We start from the raw sequence: 23395 nt of genomic DNA on the forward strand, positions 1-23395 counted from the left end.
AAAACATATGTGTGTGATTGGCAGGAGATAGAAAGCATCTGTCACATGCAGTCTGTTAAGATTAACTTTGAATAGCTGTGTGCTGTGTCGGACCTTATAGGGAACCAAAAATGAAAATTCAGTCATTATCAAATGCTGCAGAAAATCAGCGCTGCAAAATCTCCCAAACAATTAAAGTGAATAGTGGCCAGTTTTCAAAGGGGAAAAAAACCTAAAAAAAATCATGAAATGCCTTCATGTTGCTTGTCTGATGTAATCCAAGTCTCCTAAGGCCCCAGCATGCGATTCACTTGAGCGTGCATGCCATCACGCCGCACACACCAAGTTCAGAAGGTGTACACGGGAACCCTTTGTCTGGGAGATTCTGGAAGGCTGTTTTCCTGTGAAACTCCAGCAGTGTTTTGCAGACTAAAAAAACTAAGCCTGATCTTCAATCAACATGAAGGTGAGTAGATAATGACTGGACTTTCATTTTTGGGTGAGCCATCCCTCTAAACTAAATCAGATACAGGAGAACTGACCCTGTCGATGGCCTTCTGCCACTACTCAGCTGAAAAGGCAGTCCCAAGTTCTTTCATGCAGCTGATTCAAATCATCAATCTAAGCTTGTGAGAAAAACAGAGCACACTCTACATTTAGGTGTGCTGCTTGACGGCTTAACTTCAGGATTTTTAGGCAAAGAAAACAACACTGAGCGTTATCAGGTCTGCAGTTTAACAGTGATAAAACAGGAAGGAATGAGGCTGATAATGGTGGGTTGTACGAGGCGACAACACTGTTGCCTTCACTGTGCGTTAATTGTCAGCTCCTTTGTGTCAAGAAATGATTCAGCTGTCAGGTTGTCAGAAACGTGTCAATGTGAAAATGAAATCAAAGCAGAAAACAATGGAATAATGAGTTAGCTGAGCGCGAGCACCTTATCAGTTGTAGCCAAAGCCTCCCATTAAAATGGTTTGTCTCTCTCTAATTGTTTACAAACGCAGCAGCTGGGACTTAGCATTCAGAGACTGTCCAGCTTTATTAACTCCTGTGTCACCAAGAACAAACTCCCCAACGCTGGTGCATAGTGACGGAAAGCAACATTCTGTCTTTTTAGGCTTTTTTTTTTTTTATCTGGACTTGTAAAGCAGCACATGTTTGTCTTATGGCCCTGCTATCAGTATGGAATTGTGGGGGAACTTGTTAGCATATAAATGGCGGGGAACCAGGCTTGTTGCTCCGCGGGGAGACGCCGCTAGCCTGAATGAAGGAGTGCAGCTTGTGGACAGCCCTCCATCCCAGGGCTCCTCGCTGCTTTATGGGCATATGCCAACATCAGCAGCAGCTCCCTGGCTTGACACATCAGTCAGCAGCCTCCGAATGACTCATCGTAAAGTCTGACACTGACTCACCAACTCGCACTTGATGAAAAGCATGATGGTGAAAGTGAGCTGATGAAAAGTGGGAACTAAAAGATGTCGTACTTACTCATGATCATGATGTTGGCGTTGGACAGGATGGTTCCGTGTTTGTTGGAGGCCAAGCACTGATAGACGGCGCTGTCAGAGGCTTTGGCGTTGTGTAGAACGATGGTGTCATCTAACACCTTCCTGTTGGCTGCAGGGGCCTCTGCAATGGAACAAAGACACACTCGGTTAACACAAAAGTGTGAGATCATCAACATTCATGCTGCAACACAGTGTGTAGATTCACCCCCTTCCTGTCTATACTTCACTGGCATCCTACTGCTGCTTCCGTCCCTGCATCAGCCTGGTCACCTCTCTGCCCTGTACTGACTCTTCTCCCTGACACGCACATGGTGGAATGATTTCCCTGGCTCAGAAGTTTTAGGCTAAAACCCTCTGGTCTTTTGAAACTTTCCAACACAACAGACTCTTGAGCTCTCACCTGAATGGCTTTTCACACTGCAAATTCCTAGTCCTAGATAACACCACAAACTCAGGGCTAACCCTGCTCTGGAGCAGTGCCAGCAAACCCTAGGCTAAAGTTGTGGTTAGCCCACTTTGGAATGTTTTAGCCTGGGGCTAAGTGCAGTGTGAACAGCCCTTGAAAGTCTATTCTTTCATACCTCCCCTAAAACACACACAACTAGAAGACTGCACTCATAAGAGTGCAGATCTCCATCAGCCAACAGATGAGAAAGCACCTACTGCAATGCCACCACAACTTCCAGATACAGCCAGTGGAGATTTGCAAACTTTTAGATGCATAGAATAGCATCCTGGGTTCAACTGTACATGCTTCAAAAGGAAAAGATAAATGGGAAAATGAGTCCAAACATCGCAATTCAAGCGTTGTTTTTTATTATCTCAGCCAGGCATGAGCATGGAGGGGATCATGTGATCGCTTTTGTGCATGCGTGAGTGTGTGTGTGTGTGTGTGTGTGTGTGTGTGTGTGTGTGTGTGTGTGTGTGTGTGTGTGTGTGTGTGTGTGTGTGTGTGCATGGTGTCTGCAGCTAATCTCAAATACTACTACTACATTCATGACTGTATGCTGAAGGACCTCTGTGAATTTAAAGCTTAGATTTTAATTATGACACAATTTCATACCAATGTCTAGTCAGATACTAGCAGTAGTGGAGATAAAGTGCTTACATAAAGTAAAGTAAGTAAAATTATTACAAAATAAATGTAATCTGTTACAGTTCCTGACAAACATATGTAATTAAGGTTACTAATCAAAATGTTGGCGATTACAAGGGGATTATATCCAAATATTCTTTTCAGGATGCCTGACGGAGATCTGTGCTCCACTGAGTTACCTCTTCTAGTTTAGAACATGCAACCAGGCAGTTTTACAAGACAATAATAGATACAGTATAGAAATCTACATTTTTGTCGAAACTAATAAAAAGATGAAATGCATCATTTATACTTGACATTGCCTATTCATAGATTGGAGCCTGCAGGTCCCAGCGGAAGTTGTTGCTATTCAGAAGGTTAATGTTTTGGCATAGAGCTGATTATACATTTATAAGAGCAACTGTGGAGGTTGCAACTATATTATAGTTAATTTAATGCTTTATTGAATTCTGATTTCACAAAAATTGAAATGGTCTGATTATTGATCCTGCCAATAGCTGAATATGTCCGTATACAGTGTTTGCACTTGTGTGGGAATGTCGCACCAGAGATCAATATCTGTGCTAAATATCTAAACCGTAAGCTGTATTTGAACCCCTCTCCTGTCTTAATTACAGTGAACTGAAACGGTTAAAGCTAATACTCCACAATTTTGTCACTACAGGACTAGAATACTGTGGGCCTCACAATGGACATTTAAAAAAAATGATCAAAACTGCAACAGAAGAAGAGATTCTGTTTTCATTGCAGGCATTCTTCTTCCTTGTCAAAATCTGGCCCCCGCATTACCCACAATGCAGCTCAAGTACATATATTTTGGTCAGTGACTCAGATTTTTATTATATGACTTGTACTCTTCAGTCACAACTGATGCTAACTTAAGTGACATCACCTGAGGCAATTTTTATGGAGCCACACAAAATTGTTTCACATAAAAAAACAAAAAAAAACACATGCTAGACTTCTTGGTTAGCTGAGGAAACTCTGAAAACGTGTCATATTCTAGACACTTAAAATCCTGCTTCCATTCACTCCTAAATTTTTGTTGCCATTGTTTTTTTTTCATATTTGTATTTCTGTTTTTTTTCTAAAAGGATTATGTTAGCAGTGTGAGTAAGCTTAGTAAACCCAGACCTCAGTCATTACGACATATCAGTAGCCAGCAACAGGTACTGTTTGTTGATTTCAGAGAATGTTGAACTAGAAGGCGCAAAGAAATCAAGATGTTTGTGTAACTGTAACATTGGGTTGGCAAAGGCTAGCAGGGGGGCAACCTACGTGGAATATTTGGTGGCCACAGAGTAACTTTTTGTGACAGTGAGCTATAGAGCCATGGTTAAACCCTGCTGTAGTACTCCCTAAGTTTCCCTTTTAATAAAACATGCTAACAGGACTTTTCCCTTCATAATGTTGCATCAAAATCTACTTTAAAGATAAGACTTTAATGATCACTAATAGGAGAATTCAGAATAATAAGCCTCCTCCATAATGTGAATCCAGAACCTCTCAAATCTGAAGAATCATACCCCCTGTCCAACAAGCCAGGTTTTAACCCTCTACCCCCCTTTTATATATTATGAAATATGTTGCATTCAACAATGAGAGCAAGACAATATCAACATCAGGCTGTTTGTTCATTTAAAACAGCTCAGTCATCAGTCCACAGTGTTTCCAATAGTGACGTGAGCGTGCGACTGACCCCGCAGAGGAACGCCGTTCACCCTCCACCTTATGATCGGCTTAGGAGTCCCGCTGGCGGAGCACTTGATGAGCACGTTTGAGCCGATCATACTGAGCTGACTCTCGGGCTCAGACACCCACTCTGGAGCCTCTGGGAAGACACAGACAGCACGATGTTATCCAGCTGATCAGTGTCATTATGAAAAAGACACTGAGCATTTACGCAGAGCAGACACACACAGTCACAGGAACCGTTATGCAATACATGTTATTCAATACAAGCGTCCTGCTGCCAGAAATGTTACATTCACAGGTCTGCCCTTGACAGACAGACAGGAGACACTCCAGCTGTTTACTGTCTCACTGCAGTCACTGCTGGAACATATTATGTTTGTCTGTGTTACATAAAACTTAGTAGTGGATTTCAGGTGTCTATGAGTTGTTAAAGACAGATATTTGTCCCAAGAAGAGATTAAATTAATCAATATTTAACAAAAAAAAGCAAAGCCTAGAGGAAAGTCCAAAATATAAATATGACTTTGTGCATCAGAACTTTGTTTTTTCCTCTTTCTTGATCTATTAATCATCATAAAACTCCCTTTGGAGGGACTGGATCCAACTGAAATTAAGTACTCAATAGTATAAACTGTAAAACACTTGAAATTTGCTCTATTTCAATCAGCTGCAGCAGTTAAATGTGGCTTAAACATCAGCAAGCATCAGTATTAACATTCTCATAATATCATATGTAACTGTACATCGCCTTCATGTACTAGAACACATTTAGTGACTGATTATACTGATATACACATTCTGAATTTGATGGCTACAATATGTTCCAAGTTCCAAGTTGTGACAGGAGCATGTTTACCACTGTGATACATGACTTTTAATGATACTCAGCAAGTATTTCATCACTGAGGACACTTATTGTTCAAATTCTGAAAGTCAAATTATTTCACATTCTTGCTTGATATATGACTTCAGGTGCTCAAAAGTCTGGTGTTGTATTTTGGCCTTCATAATGCACCACACATTTCCAATAAGAGTCAGGTCTGGTCTGCAAGAAACTTCTACAAATCTATGCTGTTGTAACACATGCAGCATCACAGATGCTGGCTTTTGAAGCTTTTCCATTTTGTGTCCATCTCAGATGAGTTCGGGCCCAAAGAAGTCTGCAGTGTTTCTGGATGTTGTTGATATATGTCTTTCTCTTTGCGTGGTAGAGGCTTAACTTGCTTTTGTAGATGCACCGACAAACTGTGTTTACTGACAACAGTTTTCCAAAGTGTTCCCGAGCCCATGTAATATCCTTTATACAATTATGTGGGTTTTAATGGAGTGTTAGTGGAGTGGGATGTTGGTGGAACATTCATTTTCAGTCTTACATTTGCTCTAGATTCTCTTAAACGTTTAACAATATAATAGATTGTAGATGGTGAAATCCCTAAATTCCTGCAGTTTTCTGTTGAGAAACGCTGTTCTTAAACTGTTCGACTTCTTGTCCACACAGTGTTTCACAGAGCTGTGAATCTTACCCCTTACATGCTTTAAAGGAATGAACCTTTTGTACCCAATCATACTATCACATGTTAGCAATTAGCCTGTTTGCTAGTCACATGTTCCAAATAAGTGTTTTTTGAGCAAACCATTCCATAACGTTCTCAGTCTTTCTTCTGTTGTTGATGTCCTAACTTTTTTGGAACATGTCGTTAACATCATATTCAGAATAAGCACATACTTATGAAAAACAGTAAAGTTTATCTGTTTGAACATTAAATATCTTGTCTTTGTACTGTACTTAATTGAATATAGGTCAAAAAGTTCTTGTGAAGTATTGCATTCTGTTTTTATTTACATTTTACAGAACATCGCAACTTTTTTTGAATTAGGGTTATATAATTCACGAGATTACATTTCATTTCAAATAAGTCAGACAGAACAACACCACCGTAACTCATTTGCACGCTGTAGTTACCTTCTACTATCACTGTGAAGTAATGCACAGCGTTTCCGTGTCCGTTCTTTGCCTTGCACATGTACTTCCCACCGTCCTCCTGATCAACTCTCGGCACAATCAGCAACTTCCCATGATTCTCCAGTTTTGCTTTCATGGGAAGTTGATGACCGATCTTCACCCACTCAACCTGTGGAGTTGGACTAACAGAAAGGGGACACACAGTTACATATTGCCAGTGCATGACAGAAAAAGACATACAAACACGTGACAATGTTTTTTATATGAATGTACTATGTTTAGAAATATATTTAGGCTTCTTTTTTGGGACAAAAATTCCCAAAATGTGTAGGATATTTAAAAGGCAGTATTACTTACTATCCCTCTGCAATGCACTCCAATTTCAAATCCTCTCCTTTGACCAGCAGTGTCTCTGAATTGACACCAGAGGGCGTCATAAGTAAGGGTTTTCTCTCCAAAATTGCATTAGCTATGAAAGAAAAGCAGAAAATTAGGCTGTATAATAGAAATCAGAGTTTACACTGGTGCATTTATATTCACACACATGCACACACATATGAACACATATGTTGATAGATGAAGCACAGCTGAGGGGTGTTCTACTCTAAAAACTTCAAACTCACCAGATTCAGGACTCATGTCACTTTTTTCTGAAATGGAGGTGGATGAGACAAAAAAAAAATAACAAAACATTGAACATGAGGAGAGCATGGAAACATCATGAGAAACATCACCAGGATCAAAATCACAACACAAAACCAAGGAGATGCACATAAACACAATAGCGTGACACTTGGATGGCCTTTGAAGCGCAACTATGAATGTGGACATCAGAGAAAACAAAAGTTAGCATCATGCCGCTCCAGAGGAAAAGAGCACACGGAGCTGGAGTGACACCTACTTGTCTTGACGATGACAGACATGGCGGTCTTCTGAACGATGGTTCGTATTCTTGGGAAGGCGGCGAAGCAGCAGTAGTCCCTCCTGCTGTCCTTCTCCTCCGCGTGAGAGAAGTAAAGGTCTCCGTTCAAGCCCATGGACACTCTTTCATCCTGCTCTATGTGCTGAAGATCTGAGCACAGAAACAGATGGACAGCTCTTAATCCATATTTTTGTCATTTATCTTCAAAACGGCCTCTATAATAACACCTCAACATCCTCTTTTTCCCTTTACTTATAAAATCCAAAGGGTTTGAGGGTTCTCAAACTTTATGGTTTGTGACTGCTTATGATCAGAATCAGGTTATTGCAAAACAGGTTTACACACAGATTCACACTGGTGTTTTTGTGCATTACAATAAGTAGAAGTAAGCAGAAAAATATAAAGAAAGATAAAAAGGAAATATTATAAATCCAGAGGAATAAATCGAAAATGAAAAACTGGCAATAAATTATGGAAAAATATGCACAATAAATTGTTTAAATAAAAGACCTGTGTGATTTTGTGCAAACGTGCAAAGTACTGGCTGGGAAATGTGCTCAAGTTAACAGTTTGCAGTATAAGGATATCTAAAATGTGCAAGATCATAATACAAAAGAAGCTGTAGATGTAGATGTGTCTAAGTGTCTACTTTGCACCTTTTAACACACTTCCCACATCCAATTGACGGTTGTTAGCAGTTATATCAAAGAATGATTCCGCCTCTAACATGTTTTTATTTATAACTCAGGCAGAACTAATGTTTCAATAAAAAGTATTAATTTGTGTAGCAGATTTTTTTCTTTCATACCCTATGAATGATCTCCATCTCCCTTTGATTTATCTTGAGAGCATCTGAAAGGGTTCATAAGGTTGGAAAACTTTCAGCTAAACTACTGTGTGTATATGAGGTGGTTAAAAGCAGCTCCATCTCAACCTGCTACAAGAGCTGAATACTTTTCTTTCCCACCAGTGCCTTTCACTTTTGAAGAATGATTCTATTCCACACTGTTTGACAGTATCACAAATACAGCATGTTCTGTATCAGCTTGTTCCAGCTCTTGAAACTCTGTGATGTTTAAGAGTGAAATATTCAAAGCCAAGACTTCGTGTTCCTTTTTTTTTTTTTTTATCATTTTATACATATTTCCACAGAATGTTGCCTGACATATTTAGTACATGTGGGAACTTTGATCTCCAATTGAATTGAACAGGTTTCGCTTGTCATCCTAAATCATAGAAAACTCATCTACATCTGTTACTAGCTAGTGTGAATATTATGTTGAATGATGGTCTAAAATCTACATAACCCTATGTATTTTTCTATTTCCAACATGTAACTGGCTGAGATAACCATGTTATCATGTATATTAGATTATAAAGAGCATGGAATAAAGTAATTATACATGGCTTTTCTTTGCTTTGATTTCAGCATTATATACTGGCCATCAGCTGCTGTGCTGGGGCCTCATTACCGAAACAGAGATCCTGTCCTTTCTCAGTTTAGGATGACATTTAGGCATTTTTAGTATCACAGAAACATCTTTCGTAAATGCATTTAGGGAGAAGCTTTAAATTTCCTGGAGCATATACTGATGGGTACACTGCATCCTTTTTGTCCGCAAAGGCCTCATTAAAATGATGTAATACATGACAATATAGAGGCCAAAAATGAGGGGATAGACAACTAAATCTTGCTGCTTCAAATCTTTATCTTGGGCTGGTGTTTGGGAAGTAAACTACCCAAAAAGGTGGGGTTTCCTCTCCTCCCCCGACACGATTAATAAATTAATAAATCAAGCATACAGGCAGTCACATGTACATTCTGTACACAGATACAAGCATGACAGGATGAATGCTGATTGAAGAGTCAAGTTTGTAGTTCACATTATGATTTCCTAGGACATTGGTTCCCAGATGGGGGGGGCGGGCCTCTCTGAGGGGACGCGGAGCCACTGTGGTGGCGTGGAACACCAAGGAAGGAATATAGAGTGAAACAAAGTTGACGGACTATGATCCTGTAGGGGATATAAACAACAAGTTTGTTGATTCTATCCCGCTAACCTTTTATTCACTAAAATTCAACTTTTGAATCCGTTTTTATCAGTTCCATCCCCAATGATTTTTCATGATTGATAAAAATTGTGGGGTAGGGGGGCGCAAACTTTTCACAGCTTCTGAAAGAGGGGCATGCCATAAAAAGTTAAAACCATTACCTTCAGATTTGAGGCCTGAGATAGGACAAGACACAGCCACAAGTTTGGGATTCGCTTCTGTCATAGGCAGACAGGATTCTTCCTATCTTTGAAACTTCAGTTCAGTCAGACAACTCAAGTTTAAGAATGTTCATTGCAGCAGTTGAACATAGAGTTTGGCGTCTAGGCTCCGACCACATCACTCCTCACAAATCAAGTTTACATAGAGATATTGGGGAGTGATGAAGACATATCTTGGACCCTCTGTCGGAGCCTGGAGGTGGATGCTGTAGCGGTGGTGGGGATGAATGTACAGGCAGTGACGCTGTAGCAAGGCAGTAATAGCACTGACGAGGCAGAGAGAGAGATGGGGGGTTTCAGCGGTTTAAATAGGCCGCCAGATTGGAAGGGTGCATTTGATATGTACTACAGAGTGTGAGGCGCGTCACGTGTGATTGCGGTGCAGCTTGAGTTGACTGCCTGAACTAGGCGTCGCTACATTTAAGGTAGGACAAACAGTTAGGATTTTTTTCTGTAATGAGGTCCCTGCTGTCTAAATATTCCCATCAGCCATTGAAAAACTCTTACCGGTTGATCATTAGCTTGAACAGTGTCTTAGGTTTTTAAAATAACTGACCCACCTTAAGATCAGTCAGTTCAGGAGGAAGATTTTTTTAAAAACTCTGAATATCTAGCCTAAAATAAACATACCTAAATACAATATAAAATGGGCGAGAATGCATCATTTTTTGTTTTTATTCATTTTTAACTAAATTAAAACACACGACTATTCACTGGTGATAAATTAGAAGTATCACTTACTGATAGTCATCCAGTAGATCTGCAGGGGAGGGATTCCACTGGGAGGGTTACACTTTAAAGTAAAAGGCTGGCCCTCCTCCACCACAACAGGATCAAGTGTCTCTTTTGGAAACTTTGGAACATCTAGAAAAAAAAAAAAAAAAACAGAAGCCAGACATGAATGAATAAAACACACAATGCAGTTCTCTTCCTCTCCAGAAGATGGCAGAAATACCATTCTTGAGTTTGGTGTGAAGCACAGCATGTTTGAGCTCTGTATCATTCAGTAGATTGAATTCTATGGGGGTGTTTTTCTTTTTTTTCAGTTCTTGGCCTGCAGAAACAAAACAGACATCACTGTTACTTTTGTGTGCCGATTGTCACCACCGCCGAGTGCTTGAAGCCCAGCCAAATTTAGTCAAAGTCCTTTTTTGGAGTGGATCTTCTTTGAGAATGTATGTACTGTGCTTGGGAACAAAATGAAAAACATAGCAAAGGAAATGATGGAGAGGCTGAGTCACATTCACTGCTTTTCTCCGACGCGGAGCTGTGGATGAGATGCTGCGAGGGGCGGGGCGCTCAGGAGCCTCAATGACTTTCTGCCACGTCCAATACAATGAATGGCTCACAATGGAGGGGCGCAGTCATTACACATGACTGCTGGCCCTGAATCACTCTGAAAGAACTGTAACACTGCACCACATACACACACACACACTCACACACTCACATAGATGTATATATTTTACTCACGGGGCACAACAAACTCAATCTCCTGCGATATGGCGGTCCCCAGTCTGTTTGAGGCGTAACAGCGATAGATTCCCTGGTACTCTGTGAGGTTCCCATTATTGGGTATCACAAAGGTCCCAGAATCCTCCTCTTTCATCAGACGGGGGTCTAGAGAGGGGTCGAATTCCTGCCCATTCTTCGTCCATCTGAATCTACATAAAGAAAGGCAGTATTGAAATGTCAAGCCCTCCAGCTCCGACTGCAGCAGGAGTTCTAAACCGAAGCACCCAAACACAACATGTTGATGACAAACTGTTGTTGTTTGTTATCTGTGTCTCTGTCTGGCTGCTAACGAGCTCTCCGCGCCCTCCTCCTCCTCCTCCTCCTCCCATCTGAAGCGATGCGAGGCTCCATACTCACTCTGGCTCGGGATTCCCTTTGGCTTCGCACGTCATGGGGAAGCTCTCGTCGAAAGGGAAGGCGATGAGATGGCTGGGCGACTGAGCTGTGATGGTGGGCAGCTGCTCAACTGGGAGACAAACAAACAAACATGAACATGTGAGAAACACAACACGGGCCTCTGAAGTAGCTTAAATTCAACATGATGCAAAGGCAGTGGCTCCCAACCTTTTTGGCTACAAACATAGCAATGTCTGCCTGTGATCCCTCATTGCAGGTCGTCTGGCCTTCGTGACAGACAATACCTATGAGGTTGTTCAACTTGAAGGATTTTATGAGGGCTGAAGTACTAAAAGTGTCCCATATTTCAGGGAAAAACTGCTGTGGATGGACGACTATTCCCTGTTTAAGATGGCTTCTCATGGAAAAAACTGTTTGCCTGATAAAGGTTTAGTACCGAAATGTCACAAAAAAATTATATATTGCAAGTTAGACAATATGCGGGAGTCCTCCAACGCACCTGCCTCATCTAATAGATGTACAAAGTGCCTCCTTTGAAAGAAAAAAAAAGCTAAAATTAGTAAAAAAAAATAATAATAATAATAACAGAATTTTTGGCTAACATGAATTGTGATCACTCAGGACTAATCTTGAGACCCTTAAGGGTAAGTCCAAGGGGTTTAACATTTAACTTAATGTATGTCTGACCTGTAAAGTTTGGAATTTCACTGTGTATAAAGCAATGCACCTTTTTTTTCTCTCCTGTTTATTAGTTTTCTAAAGTAACCCTTCCTAAATCCCACCCCTTTTTTTCTTTGTGCTCGAATCACGGGTGAACAAGCTTGGTGCCTTGGCCAACTTTCTCCTCTCCTGTTTTTTGGACTTAAGTATTCTACATAAGCTTGTCTTTGTAAAACCAAAGTTGATATATATTCACATTTAAAAGTAGCTAGCAAAACACTACCTAATTAGCTAGTCGATCATTTATGCAGATTACTTACCTAGTTAGCTAGTGTTTTGCTAACACTGGGGAGCTAGTTAGCTAACGTTTTGATAACATTAGCTAAGTTAAGACGTGATCTTATATGTAGATTTTATATAAAGAGGAGGAAGTTGAATAAGGAACCAAGTTTGCCCAACTGCTATTGGAGCACAGAGCAAAAAGGGGGCGGGACTTAATAAGGGCCAATTTACAACATTCTGTATGACAGTTATCCTAAATTACATGCAGCTTTTAAAACTTCTAACTGTGTCTCTGTTTAACAATAAACATAAGCAATAAACAGGCTAATTTGCATACTGATAAAATGATGGTCCTCTAATAAACTATGTGAACACCTATAAATGTAGACAGTTAGACTAAGACTAAACAAAAAATCTAAATGACATACTTTTCTTTTTCATATTTATAACTCATCAAAGGGCTGTAATGAGGTCATTAAAGGGCTGGATTTGGCCCACAGGCCACCAGTTTAATCTGCCTGCTTCAGGGTGTCTTGACCCTGAGGTTGGGAACCACCGCTCAAGAGTGGCTGAAGAGAGTTCAATAAGACTTTCTATGAAGGTCACGTCTACAACACATTATAAGCACATTAACAAGACATTGTAATACATTTATAAGGACTTATAAAACTCTTTATAAATGTATCTGATCATGCACAACAATTTATAACAAAGTTTATTAAGTATTATGAGAGGTTGACATGTTGTACATAGAAGAGTCCTGAATTACACAGCACCATGGATCAGATCTCATTATAATTCAGAGGAGGACAGTGGGGATGTAAACCCTGGACTTTTGACTGCAGTTTGAGCTTATCATGTGAACTTTTACTATGAGCTGACAGAAGTAGAAAACAGGTCAGTTTTCGCTCCACTTCCTACTTTACTTTGTGTTGTTTACAAGGTTCATTATAAGAAGGAAGGTCAGCTCACTTTATGTGAGTCAATAATGTGTGTTTGTGTTGTGTTTAAGTGTGAATTATTTCACAAGTGGAGTCAATTTCTCTTAAATATATATTTTGACTTGAATAATTTATTTGGAAATACTTTATTGAGGGGTACATGACCACTATGTTTTTAAAAATTGTTGGGGATCTGCGCCCGAGCACGGCACATTATTACTACTATAACTTTACCCAGTTAAAAAGACACAGATAATTGCTCTAATGTAGCATAACACACTATATATTAAGTTTATGAAATTGAATAATATCTTATCTAACATTAATAATGCACATAGCATGGCTTTGTGAGCTTTAAAAGGACATTTCACCCCAAAATCATAAACACATATTGTTTATACATCTAGATGGGATTTTTTTGGCATTTGTTGCAGAGTTTTGGAGATATTGGCAGTAGAGATGTCTGCTGTCTCTCTAATATAATGGCACTCCAAAACTCCAAAGTATTAAGTTTTTAACAGTTGTGATACCATAATACAATTAGGAGGATTTATGAGCTTTATTTGCTGGCTGTGAATAAAGAGTAAGACAAAATAAAAGAATGTGCTTATAATATAATGCATTATAGAGATTACCTTCATGGAAAGTATAATCCAGAGTTCTATCCCAAAACATTATTCTTCATAAAATATGAATGATAATGACTAAAAAATGTATTATTTTGTCTGTATAGTTGATGGTTTGTTGTCATTTTGTTAGATTGTTCTTATTTTGGAATAAAACTCTCTCTCATTCAGTCCAGTATGATCTTATGATGGCAGCTAAGCATGGAAAACCACAATGAGCATTAACTGTAAAGTATAAACACATGTAAAGGAAAATGAGGGCATGCCATGAGTCCTAAAAGCAAGAATATCAGTATTACAGAGTCATGACTGATGACACATGAGATTCAGATCCAACACATATGGCTGTAAGTAAAGCTGCTGCTGTGCTCAACAGCGATCCAGGAGATTAACGTTAGAGAGCCGAGGATGTCACTAATACCAGCTACAGTATGGCAGGGTGAACTTACTGTTTACATGACCTAAAACTACAAAATCCACGGCAGCCGGGGGGAGAAATAAACAAAACAAAAACAGTCAGCAGTTTGGGAATAATCCCTTCAAGTCAGAAGCATTCTCTGTATAAACCCCTTTAAACACACACATGAGTAATGCAAAAACACAAGGCTGAATTAATAAAGATATTCTGACATCAGTGAGCCCAAAAAAAAAATGCTTTTGCCTTTTTAGAAAAGCTGTTTGAACCGTTCTTTATCGAGCCCTTAAGAGATATTTCTGAATAATTTAGAGGGAGAGGTTTGATATGCGTTTCCAAGGAAACTGGGATACATGTGGAGCCGACACAAAAGAAACAAGAAACCTGATTCAAACAAGATAATAGCTGTAAATATATTCCATTCACAGAATGCTTGATGAGTGTAACAGTCTCTGTGGTGTGATTTATTCTCCTCTAAATTATTCACAAGTGCCTGTCTGATAAAAGCACTTCAATTTACTCCAAGGACAAGTTCTCTGTAGATGAGACCCTGTATACATAACCTTTCAATGTTTATGTACTTGACTGTGTTTTCTTGCTTCACAAATGGCTGTCTTGGAGTGGCATATAATGTGTGTTTAATAAGTTCAGTTAAGTGTCAAAACTCAGCCAACTCATTCTGAATTGTTATGCTGGAAAATATCAAACTGTGATTTAGTGGAAACAATTCATCTTTTATCATTGATTTAATGTAAAAATTTTGCTAGTTTCAAGTTAATTCAACTTCAAACTGCCATTTTCAGGGCCACCTGTTGAGTGTTAAAGACATTCGTCAATTTTTCTTTCTAAACGAACATGATCGGAATATTACCAGGTTTCCCAGCATGCACTGGTTGAAGCTTAAAACTCTCTAGAAACCTCATAAATGATGGAAACTTGCTGTGTCTTTCAATGCATGTTAAGTACATGTAATTTAAGACATGTTAAGAGTTGCTACAGGGAACTTTCACATTGTGTAGATTCTGGAAGCCTCTTGGGTAAAAAATAAAAACAAAATATAACATCATAAAAGGGTCATCTCATTAAAAATCTCCCCCTGATTCCTTTAAACTGGCTAACGTACAACTCGCTGTATAACTTCGCCTCAGAAAATGTAAACATAAGACCGTTTCATCTGATTTCAAGTTGAGTCTGAGCCAGTGGCAGGCATTAAAAATAAGTATATAGAAACAGCCAATCTTCTCACTTTTGGTCTTGGTTGCTAATATAGGTCACACAGAGGCATGAGTTTTATATTACGACTGTTTCATAACTAGTTCAAAACTCCTTGTACTTGGTTTAAGATTATAGAACTTTTTTTTTTTTCTCATGTTCAGTTAACTATACTAACGTGGTTTCAAATTTTCACAACTCATGAGCCGAGTGAACAAAATAATTTAAGTTCAGCTCAGTTTTGAGGGCAGCAAAGGAACTTACATTTTTATTTTGAACCACACACTACAATGTCTTACAGTTAACAAGCAATGATTTAAATTTTGAACAAACCAATTTTCTAACGTAGGCTACCTTATAAGTTTTATTTATGCAGATTTTCAGATATCCTTCTCTGAAATTTATGTCTCCAATATAAATGGAAGTGAGTGGGATGTTGTTTGTGGTGCTAACAGCATTAAAAATTCACTTTTAAAGGCTCAACAGCAAAGTTGTTTTTCTAGAAACAATATACCTGCATGTCTGATTAAAGGTGCAATATGTAAGAATTGGCCACCAGTTGAATTCATGCAACCAACAAACAGGGAGCAGCATATCACCAGAGTAACTGCTAACTGCAGCTGTTGTTAGCTAGTTAGCTCAGTTAGCTGCAGGGTACCTGATCAGTGTTGATGTTAACTCCTCTAGCTATGGACCACTGGATAGAGAAGATTTTCAGGGCCGAGGCTGAGGGATCCAGTGGGGGAATGCTAGCGTGGAGTGGCGCTGGAATTAGCATCAAAGTCGGGGCTGCATGAATCACTAAACACAGCTAACAAGATCAACGGAGGTCAGTCTGACGACAGTGATTATAGTATGGAGTTGATTTACACTGGCTCTGACCAGGCTGGGGATGGGAGAGATGCGACAGGGAGGTCGGGCATCAGACAGCAGCCACTTTCAGAAGCGTAAACTGGGGTTATGGAGGGGTCGGCCAAAGCTGGCGAGGAAATGACCTCAGTGTTTTTGGAGTGAAGGTGGACTGGATGCTACACACTAATTGGTATTATAAGACAGGATAGCCAGGGCTAGCCTGTTAGCATGCTAACTCCTGTGGATATCTCTGCAACATAAGACATATTCGTCTTTAACATAACATCAAAACTGTTATTTCTTTCCATCAGGGATGGTTAATTTTGGTTATTTTTAATTTTTTTTTAGACTAAAGTTCTTACATATTGTACATATTACATATTGTACCTTTAAAATGGTGTCATTGTTGCTCCACACTGTCAAACTGCTGACAGTGTGTAGCAGTCATTGAAAAAAATGTGATAATTGTTATTCAAGTGCACCACCAGTTTTAGAAAAAACAAAACAAAACAAATCAGCACTCACCCTCCAGTGGGATGTCGATGGCTGCGGTCGTATGAAAGGCACAAATACAGGTGATCACGCCCAGCGTGGCGACCAATCCCAGGCTCCTCTGCAACCTCATGGTTTCACGGTTGAATCTCGGATGTCCTCAAGAAACCAGCGCTGTCTCTCCTGCGTCCTCAGTTCATCTCTCTGGCGTGGCAAAGATGCGGTACCTGTGAAAGCGGCACAGACGGAGAAGGCCCCATGAATCCACCCACGCGCTGGCAGACGGGAAAAGGCAAACCCCAAACACAACAAATCCCCCGTGACTGGGAGCCCGACTGCTCTCTGCTCAGCCAGGCATAACCAGGCACACTTTCATTTGCATCAACAGGGAATCTGTTGTGCTCTCGTTCAAATTTTGCTGTGACAAAGAAATATTCACATTAAAGCCTCCTATCACCCCCTCTCCCCCTGGGATTTAAATTGTTTTGTAGTTTTATGTTTGTGGCAGTGTGCAGCAGAGAAGCGCATTTTTTTATGTGACAGTGGAAATAAACAAATAAAGGAGCCTGTGGATTTATTAATGCGTGGCAGATGTTTAGCATTACTGGGAAAATTAACTCCATTTACTTCAAAATCAAGGCGAGATTTAAATCAAAATTACCCTCAAAGTTAAGATACTATTCAGCCGATTTAATCACAACGCTGTTTGGACCTGTGCCTGCATGCTTCTGATAACAATGATTCAAAGAGATTAGCAATGCTGCTACACATTTATCCATTATTGCAGCAAACGTTGCCGCCTGAGGGATGTTAGGCATAAATAGCGAACATAGTTAACAGTCAGGGAGAGTAAGCTGTCTGCACTCACACCCTGACAGGCTGCAGAGTACAGAGCACTGGATCATTTTCCAGCTAACAGACCAGAGTCTGGACCATAATGAGCACATGATGGGTCCAGAGTGCAGACAGAGGAGGAGGAGGAGGACCGGAGAGGAAGATAGAGAGCGATGTACTGTATGGGAATCTGAGTGTCTGGAGCAGGGCTCTGTCTGCAAACCCCCCGGGGCGTCAGTTCATTAGTCTTCCCCGTGTTGGCTGTGACCCAGCTCGGCAGGTCATGCCGGAGTAATTAGCTGAGCGGAGAACACACACCGTAATAACAAAAAGAAAAATAATTTAGCTTTAGAGAAATGTGAAATCATGAGGCTGTTGGTCTACTGGGTTCATGTGAAAGAGAACTGGTTTAACATGCAGAGAGCGTCACACTGATACAGTCCAGTAATTGTGATTACAGTATATGTGTGTAGAGGGCGTCCAACTGGTGTCAAAGGAGGAATGTGTGCAGCGTTTATATTAGCTGACATATGAACCCCCCCCCCACCCCACCCCCCCACCCTTTTTTTTTTTGCCAGTATCACATGTACTTGTCTTGCAATTGAAAAAATAAATGGCCAAATTGTCCAGTGGGAAATATGCCAAAAAGATCACATAAAATATCTAAAATAAAAAAAACAAAAACAAATCAAAAACTAAGTGCAGTTCTCGTGATGTGCATGTTTGCATAGAGCCAAATTTAACAGTGACTTGAATGACAGTAATTGGCACGTCTGGCCAAGTAGCGCTATCCACAGTACTGAAAGGAGCGTTGGAGGATTTAATTCTGGCATGTTAAATTAGCATTTTAACCTTTTGTTTTGTTATTAACAATCACATTCCCCAAGTGTCTGGGTGAAGAAAGGACAAAGAAATGAATACAGGGTTTCTGCAAGGTTCAACAAGTTAAATTTGAGACTTTTAAACACCTTTTAAAGACCATTATGAATGCAATTTAAGACCTATTTCGTGTTCATACTTACAATAAATTGTGCTATTTAATCTATTATTAATTAATTAGTGTTAAATTATATCTTGATGGAACCTGTCAATCCAAATTATATAATATAAGACATCTTGTTCTTTCCACACTTGAAGGTGTTCCATGTTTTGCCATTTTGTAGGCTAGTTGTAGGCTAGCTGAAATTCTGATTATTGGATTTTAGACTTTTTAAGACTTAAGGACCCACAGAACCCTGGAAGAGGTGTAGTGCAGACACTCTCTATTCCCAGGTCACATATTACGTTTTTTTAGCACTTGAGGATCAAATGATCACTAAAGGGTATGGCCCCGCTCAAAAAGAGTGCCGTTTTTGTAGTGAGGAGTGTCTTTTCCAGTTGTTTTCTGCAGACTTGCAGATGTAGTAGGAAGCTAGAGGCAGAGACAGAACGAGCACTCACTGTGGACTGACTGTTGCATAATATTCTCAACATAATGAAACTATTCATTAGGTCAGTCTAACATTTGATTGTATGCTCAGTTATAGAAGTCTAATGTATGTAAACTTGCCACTGTACATTTTAAGCATGACATGACTCAGGCAGAGATCATATTTATGGATGAGGTCATAATGAAGTTTCCATTAAGGCGTGTCCTTAAAAAAATGTAAGGGGTGTAAGTTTGTTAGCCGCTATCCTTGTTGTCTAGCAACTGTGACGGTATGGATGTTTTCTTGGCTTTTTCTTGAACGGCAGTTTACTGTGACAACCCAACTATCTGTTTGCCACACTTGGAAACAGTTGATGTTTTTGCTAGCATGTTGTTAACCATCCACTGGCAATCCCATGGCACCTTGGGTTGAGTCTTTCGACCAATCAAAGGCTGCCTCCTTGACTTCTCAATCAATCAAAGGCTGTATTTCTGGCTTGTCATGTGGGCCAGCGCTGATCCATAAGTGTATTAATAGATCAATGCACTGATCTGAAAGGTAGTATGAGATTGACCCTTCAAAATAAAATTTGCGGTGATGACAGTCGTGAGCTCAACAACAAGGTAGACATCATATGAGGGAGACTGGGAGGCGGTGATATCTCTGATTGTCTGGTATTGCAATACTAAGCTTTTGATTCAAAAACAACCTCACTGTACATCTTTAACCTTTTTTTTATTTTTTTTAAATTTGCATATCCCACATTTTCCAGGAAGTTATATCAACCAGCAACCAGCTAGGGCTGCACAAAGAAGTGCTATTGGAATAAAACTGCAGTATGGTTGAGTGTGATATCCAAATTGCAGGACCAGAACAAAATCACAATTTTTGTTAAAAGGAAAAAAATTGTTGGTTTTGAAAACTGTTGAAAATATTTGGGATGATAAAAAGTACTTAACTCAACATATACAATAATATATGTCATAGTGTTTCTAGACATTTTAATGCAGAAATGCTTTAAAAGTAGTGTCCACGACATGAGCTGTATAGTATTGCATGCTCATCCAGCTGTGCAGTGTCCAGAACAGAGGTCAGAGTTGACAGCCGTGTTTGAATCCAGCTCTGGCTCTTTTCTAATCTTCTCTCCGCCTTTACAAATTCAGTAGGAAACACTGAGGTCAAACTCCTGTTCAAGAGATGTAATTGAATAATTGACCAGTTGACAAAAAGAGTCGATTTCATCCATTGGGCGCAGGTCTGTTTTCAGATGAACGTGCACTCTGAACTTTTCAACCGTGCCTCATGTTAATGGTATTAACTCCGTCTGTGACTCAATACTGGCCTCTCTGAAGCAACTCGTGACCCCTGCCCCACCCACCCACCCAGCTACAGCATCACCAGCGCGGCTCAGGACTCAGGAGTGTGTGCGCTACACATAATACACACCAGCCCCACTCAATCACAATTCAGGCCTATTGACTTTGTTTCTAACTGAAGATTGGTGTCTCGGAGTTATAAGTCATCCAGAAAATGCCCGAGGCTTTTGCTTTGTTTGCGTCGTTCCCAGACATGGTGATTTATGTTGCTAAACGCAGATTAAAATCAAAAGGTAAGGGCTTTGTGCTAATTGGCTTGTGCTTTGTTGGTAAGATTGGCCTGGTTAAGAGGAGAGTGAAGGGGGGTTACAATCCCCACAAGACAAAGTGTTCTCATTGTCCTATTGTACTGGCCAAAATCCTTTACCAACCAAACACCTTAGATGGATTACACTTTGTTCACACTGTGCTTGATCATATGCCTTCTGATTTAATTTGTTCTCCCCTCGTTAAACATTCATTGAGAACCGGCGCGGCCATCTGGTCGAGGGAGGTCTGCTCTTACAGTTTAACTGTGATGTCTACATCGAAGTCACAGGGTATGGTATGGTTCCTACTGGATCTATACGGTGCACACGAGAGCAGGGCCCCCACGGGCTCGCCTGATTTACAGACCGCAGGCTGTTCTTAATCCCCGCCCCTCTCAGCAGCGATCACGCCCGCCTGAGATTGATGAAGCTGGCAGGAGGTTAAAAGCTGCTCACTGTGGGAAGGCCAATACGGACCCTAACCTTACTCGGCCAAGGCTCAGAGGGGACAGAAGCTCAGCGGCAGAGGGGGGGCCGCGGAGAGGGAAATGAAGCGATGTGGGCCAAGCGAAATCTGCCTCCTTACTTTAAAGCTCCCTGTGAATGACAGATGTAGAGCACTTGCCGACAAACTTTCTACTTGTCAACAACACCAAAACACTTTCGAAGGCGTTGTAACCTAATTTTTCACATCATCATTAATGCCTTCACCATGATAATACTCCCAACTTTCCCAAATTCTGACTGATCATCATTTTTTTCATAGCAGCTGATAGTTGAAAAAGCATTTCTTAATCTCATTTGGGTTCTCCTTGTTAAATAAAATACCAATAGAAAGCAGAAACAGATGATACAGATACAGATGATATCTCCAAAACTCAAGCAAGTCACATGAAAACCAGCTAGATGGGTAAACAGCACTACAGGCCAGAGAAAAAAAAAATATATGTTTGATTTTTGGGTGAAATGTCCCTCTTAATTCTGCAGTGTGAAATGTTTACAGCATGTATCTTGGCTCACTCTTGAGAGTACCATGTCATTTGGCGGTAAAAACATAATGTTGTGTTTCTATTAATGAGGTGAAAGCACTCAGAAATGTTCCAGTTTGATGTGGGGGTGTTTCTTCTCAGGGATAGATCTAATTGCTGGTGGTAGAGGGTGTAGGCGTCTGCTCTCAACATGCTTTACTGGATGAGGATGCTTCAGGTGATACATGTAGTTTCAGTTAACAGTATACATCATCTGCATGTATCTGTATCTGTTCTAACTTTGGTAGTCCAGGCCTGTTTGATACTGTCTCATCCACTGAGTACACAAACTGAGGTTTAGTAGTGGATTATTTTCATTATCAGTTAATCTGTTGATTATTTTCTCGGTCAGTTGATCAGTTGTGCGGTCTGTAAAATGTAAGAAAACTGTGAAAAATGTTGATTACTGTTTCCCAAAGCCCTAGGTGATGTCCGCTAATGTCTTGTTTTGTCCACAACTCAAAGATATTCAGTTTACTGTCATAGAGGAGTAAAGAAACCAGAAAAGATTCACATTTGAGAAGCTAAAATCAGAGAATGTGGATTTTTTTTTTTTTTATGACTCAAAACAATCAGTCTGTTTCTTTGTGATAGGATTTAGAGTAATGGATGTTAAGAATGTAACTTTATGTTCTATTTCTTATTTTCATGTCAACAAGATTCTAGCAGGCGACCAGCCTACTTTGTTTATATCGTCTCGCTCTACTTCCCTTCAATCCTTTTGTTAGTGTGTTTGGTCTGAGAGTCTTTCAGCTCTGCTCAAACAATACTGTCTGATCACTGCGCAGCTTCCACTGACTTTGGCACACTTCGACAGTACAGTTGGCAAGCTCTGTCTGCTTCTTGACTCTCATAGTTCAGCCATCTGGTCCGATATTACACCTTAACTTCGACATTAACATCGAAGACACATTCACAAATGTAAAGGAAAACATAGATCTATAAATATAAAGAAATAAAAGGGAAAAAAAAGTAGCACCGCAACAAGTTGTTTCCTCGAGCATTCTCCACACTTGTGGATGTGTTGTTTAGTAACGGGGCGGGGTCCAGGCGCAGCCATTCAGAGTTCGCTACAGTAGGCTCTTGAGCTGGCACCATCTGCTTCTTTCTCACACAAAGACAACAGGCAGATAAGTGTGGGCCTACTGTAGTTTAATGTGCAAGCTTGTAATAGGATTAAGCAGATCCTCGTCTTGTCAGGCTGGATTAAAATATTCTCTCTGCTAAAGACCTGAGACGGAAAGACAGCGGCTCCGCACGCCCCTCTCACAGTCCTGATAATGCCTCCACACTGATTCCCATTTGATCATTCAAGAACAATTAAAACAGCGGCCGAGCTGATTAACACTAAGCGCCAATTGACTCACGCGTTGCTTCTGATGTGTGTAATGCAGCTTTTGCGGTCGCCGTTTTCTTCTTTTTTTGTCCAATCAATTGCTCATTTAGCTTGCAAATCGGACACTCTGTCTACATCTCAATGAAAAAACAAAGCGGGGATAAGTGGTAAAACTTTTTTTTTTTTAATGAGGCAATTAATTTTCCGAGATTTTGTTTTTCCTCTTTGCTCTTCAGCATTTGAAATAGATTGTGTTCTGACCTTTGGCAATGATTCGCACAATCAGTATTCTGCTACAAGCTAAGCCATGCAATTCATCTATTATTAAAATATTAATAGCATGAGGAAAAAAAACAGAAACAAGACGCTAAATGAG

The 23395-nt window shown here is 40.1% G+C and overlaps 1 protein-coding gene across 2 annotated transcripts in view; it reads right to left on the reverse strand.

Moving 5' to 3' along the window:
- The window catches only part of chl1b (cell adhesion molecule L1-like b), a 108474-nt gene that overhangs the window by 38013 nt on the left and 47066 nt on the right, over positions 1-23395 (reverse strand). The window contains exons 2-12 of one of the 2 annotated variants that reach the window (XM_084727602.1): positions 16822-17015; positions 14267-14284; positions 11309-11417; positions 10910-11100; positions 10178-10300; positions 7143-7313; positions 6865-6891; positions 6599-6710; positions 6242-6423; positions 4283-4414; positions 1468-1608 (exon numbers count right to left, since the gene is read on the reverse strand). In XM_084727602.1, the coding sequence (XP_084583728.1) occupies positions 1468-1608; positions 4283-4414; positions 6242-6423; positions 6599-6710; positions 6865-6891; positions 7143-7313; positions 10178-10300; positions 10910-11100; positions 11309-11417; positions 14267-14284; positions 16822-16921 (1306 nt within the window). In that variant the 5' untranslated portion in view covers positions 16922-17015. Of the gene's footprint in view, positions 1-1467; positions 1609-4282; positions 4415-6241; positions 6424-6598; positions 6711-6864; positions 6892-7142; positions 7314-10177; positions 10301-10909; positions 11101-11308; positions 11418-14266; positions 14285-16821; positions 17016-23395 lie in introns of those variants that run through there. The other variant, XM_084727612.1, reaches the window with a different exon arrangement.

Source organism: Lutjanus erythropterus, chromosome 2 (genome assembly GCF_056507025.1).
Source record: "Lutjanus erythropterus isolate fLutEry1 chromosome 2, fLutEry1.hap2, whole genome shotgun sequence".
NCBI lineage: Eukaryota > Metazoa > Chordata > Actinopteri > Lutjaniformes > Lutjanidae > Lutjanus > Lutjanus erythropterus.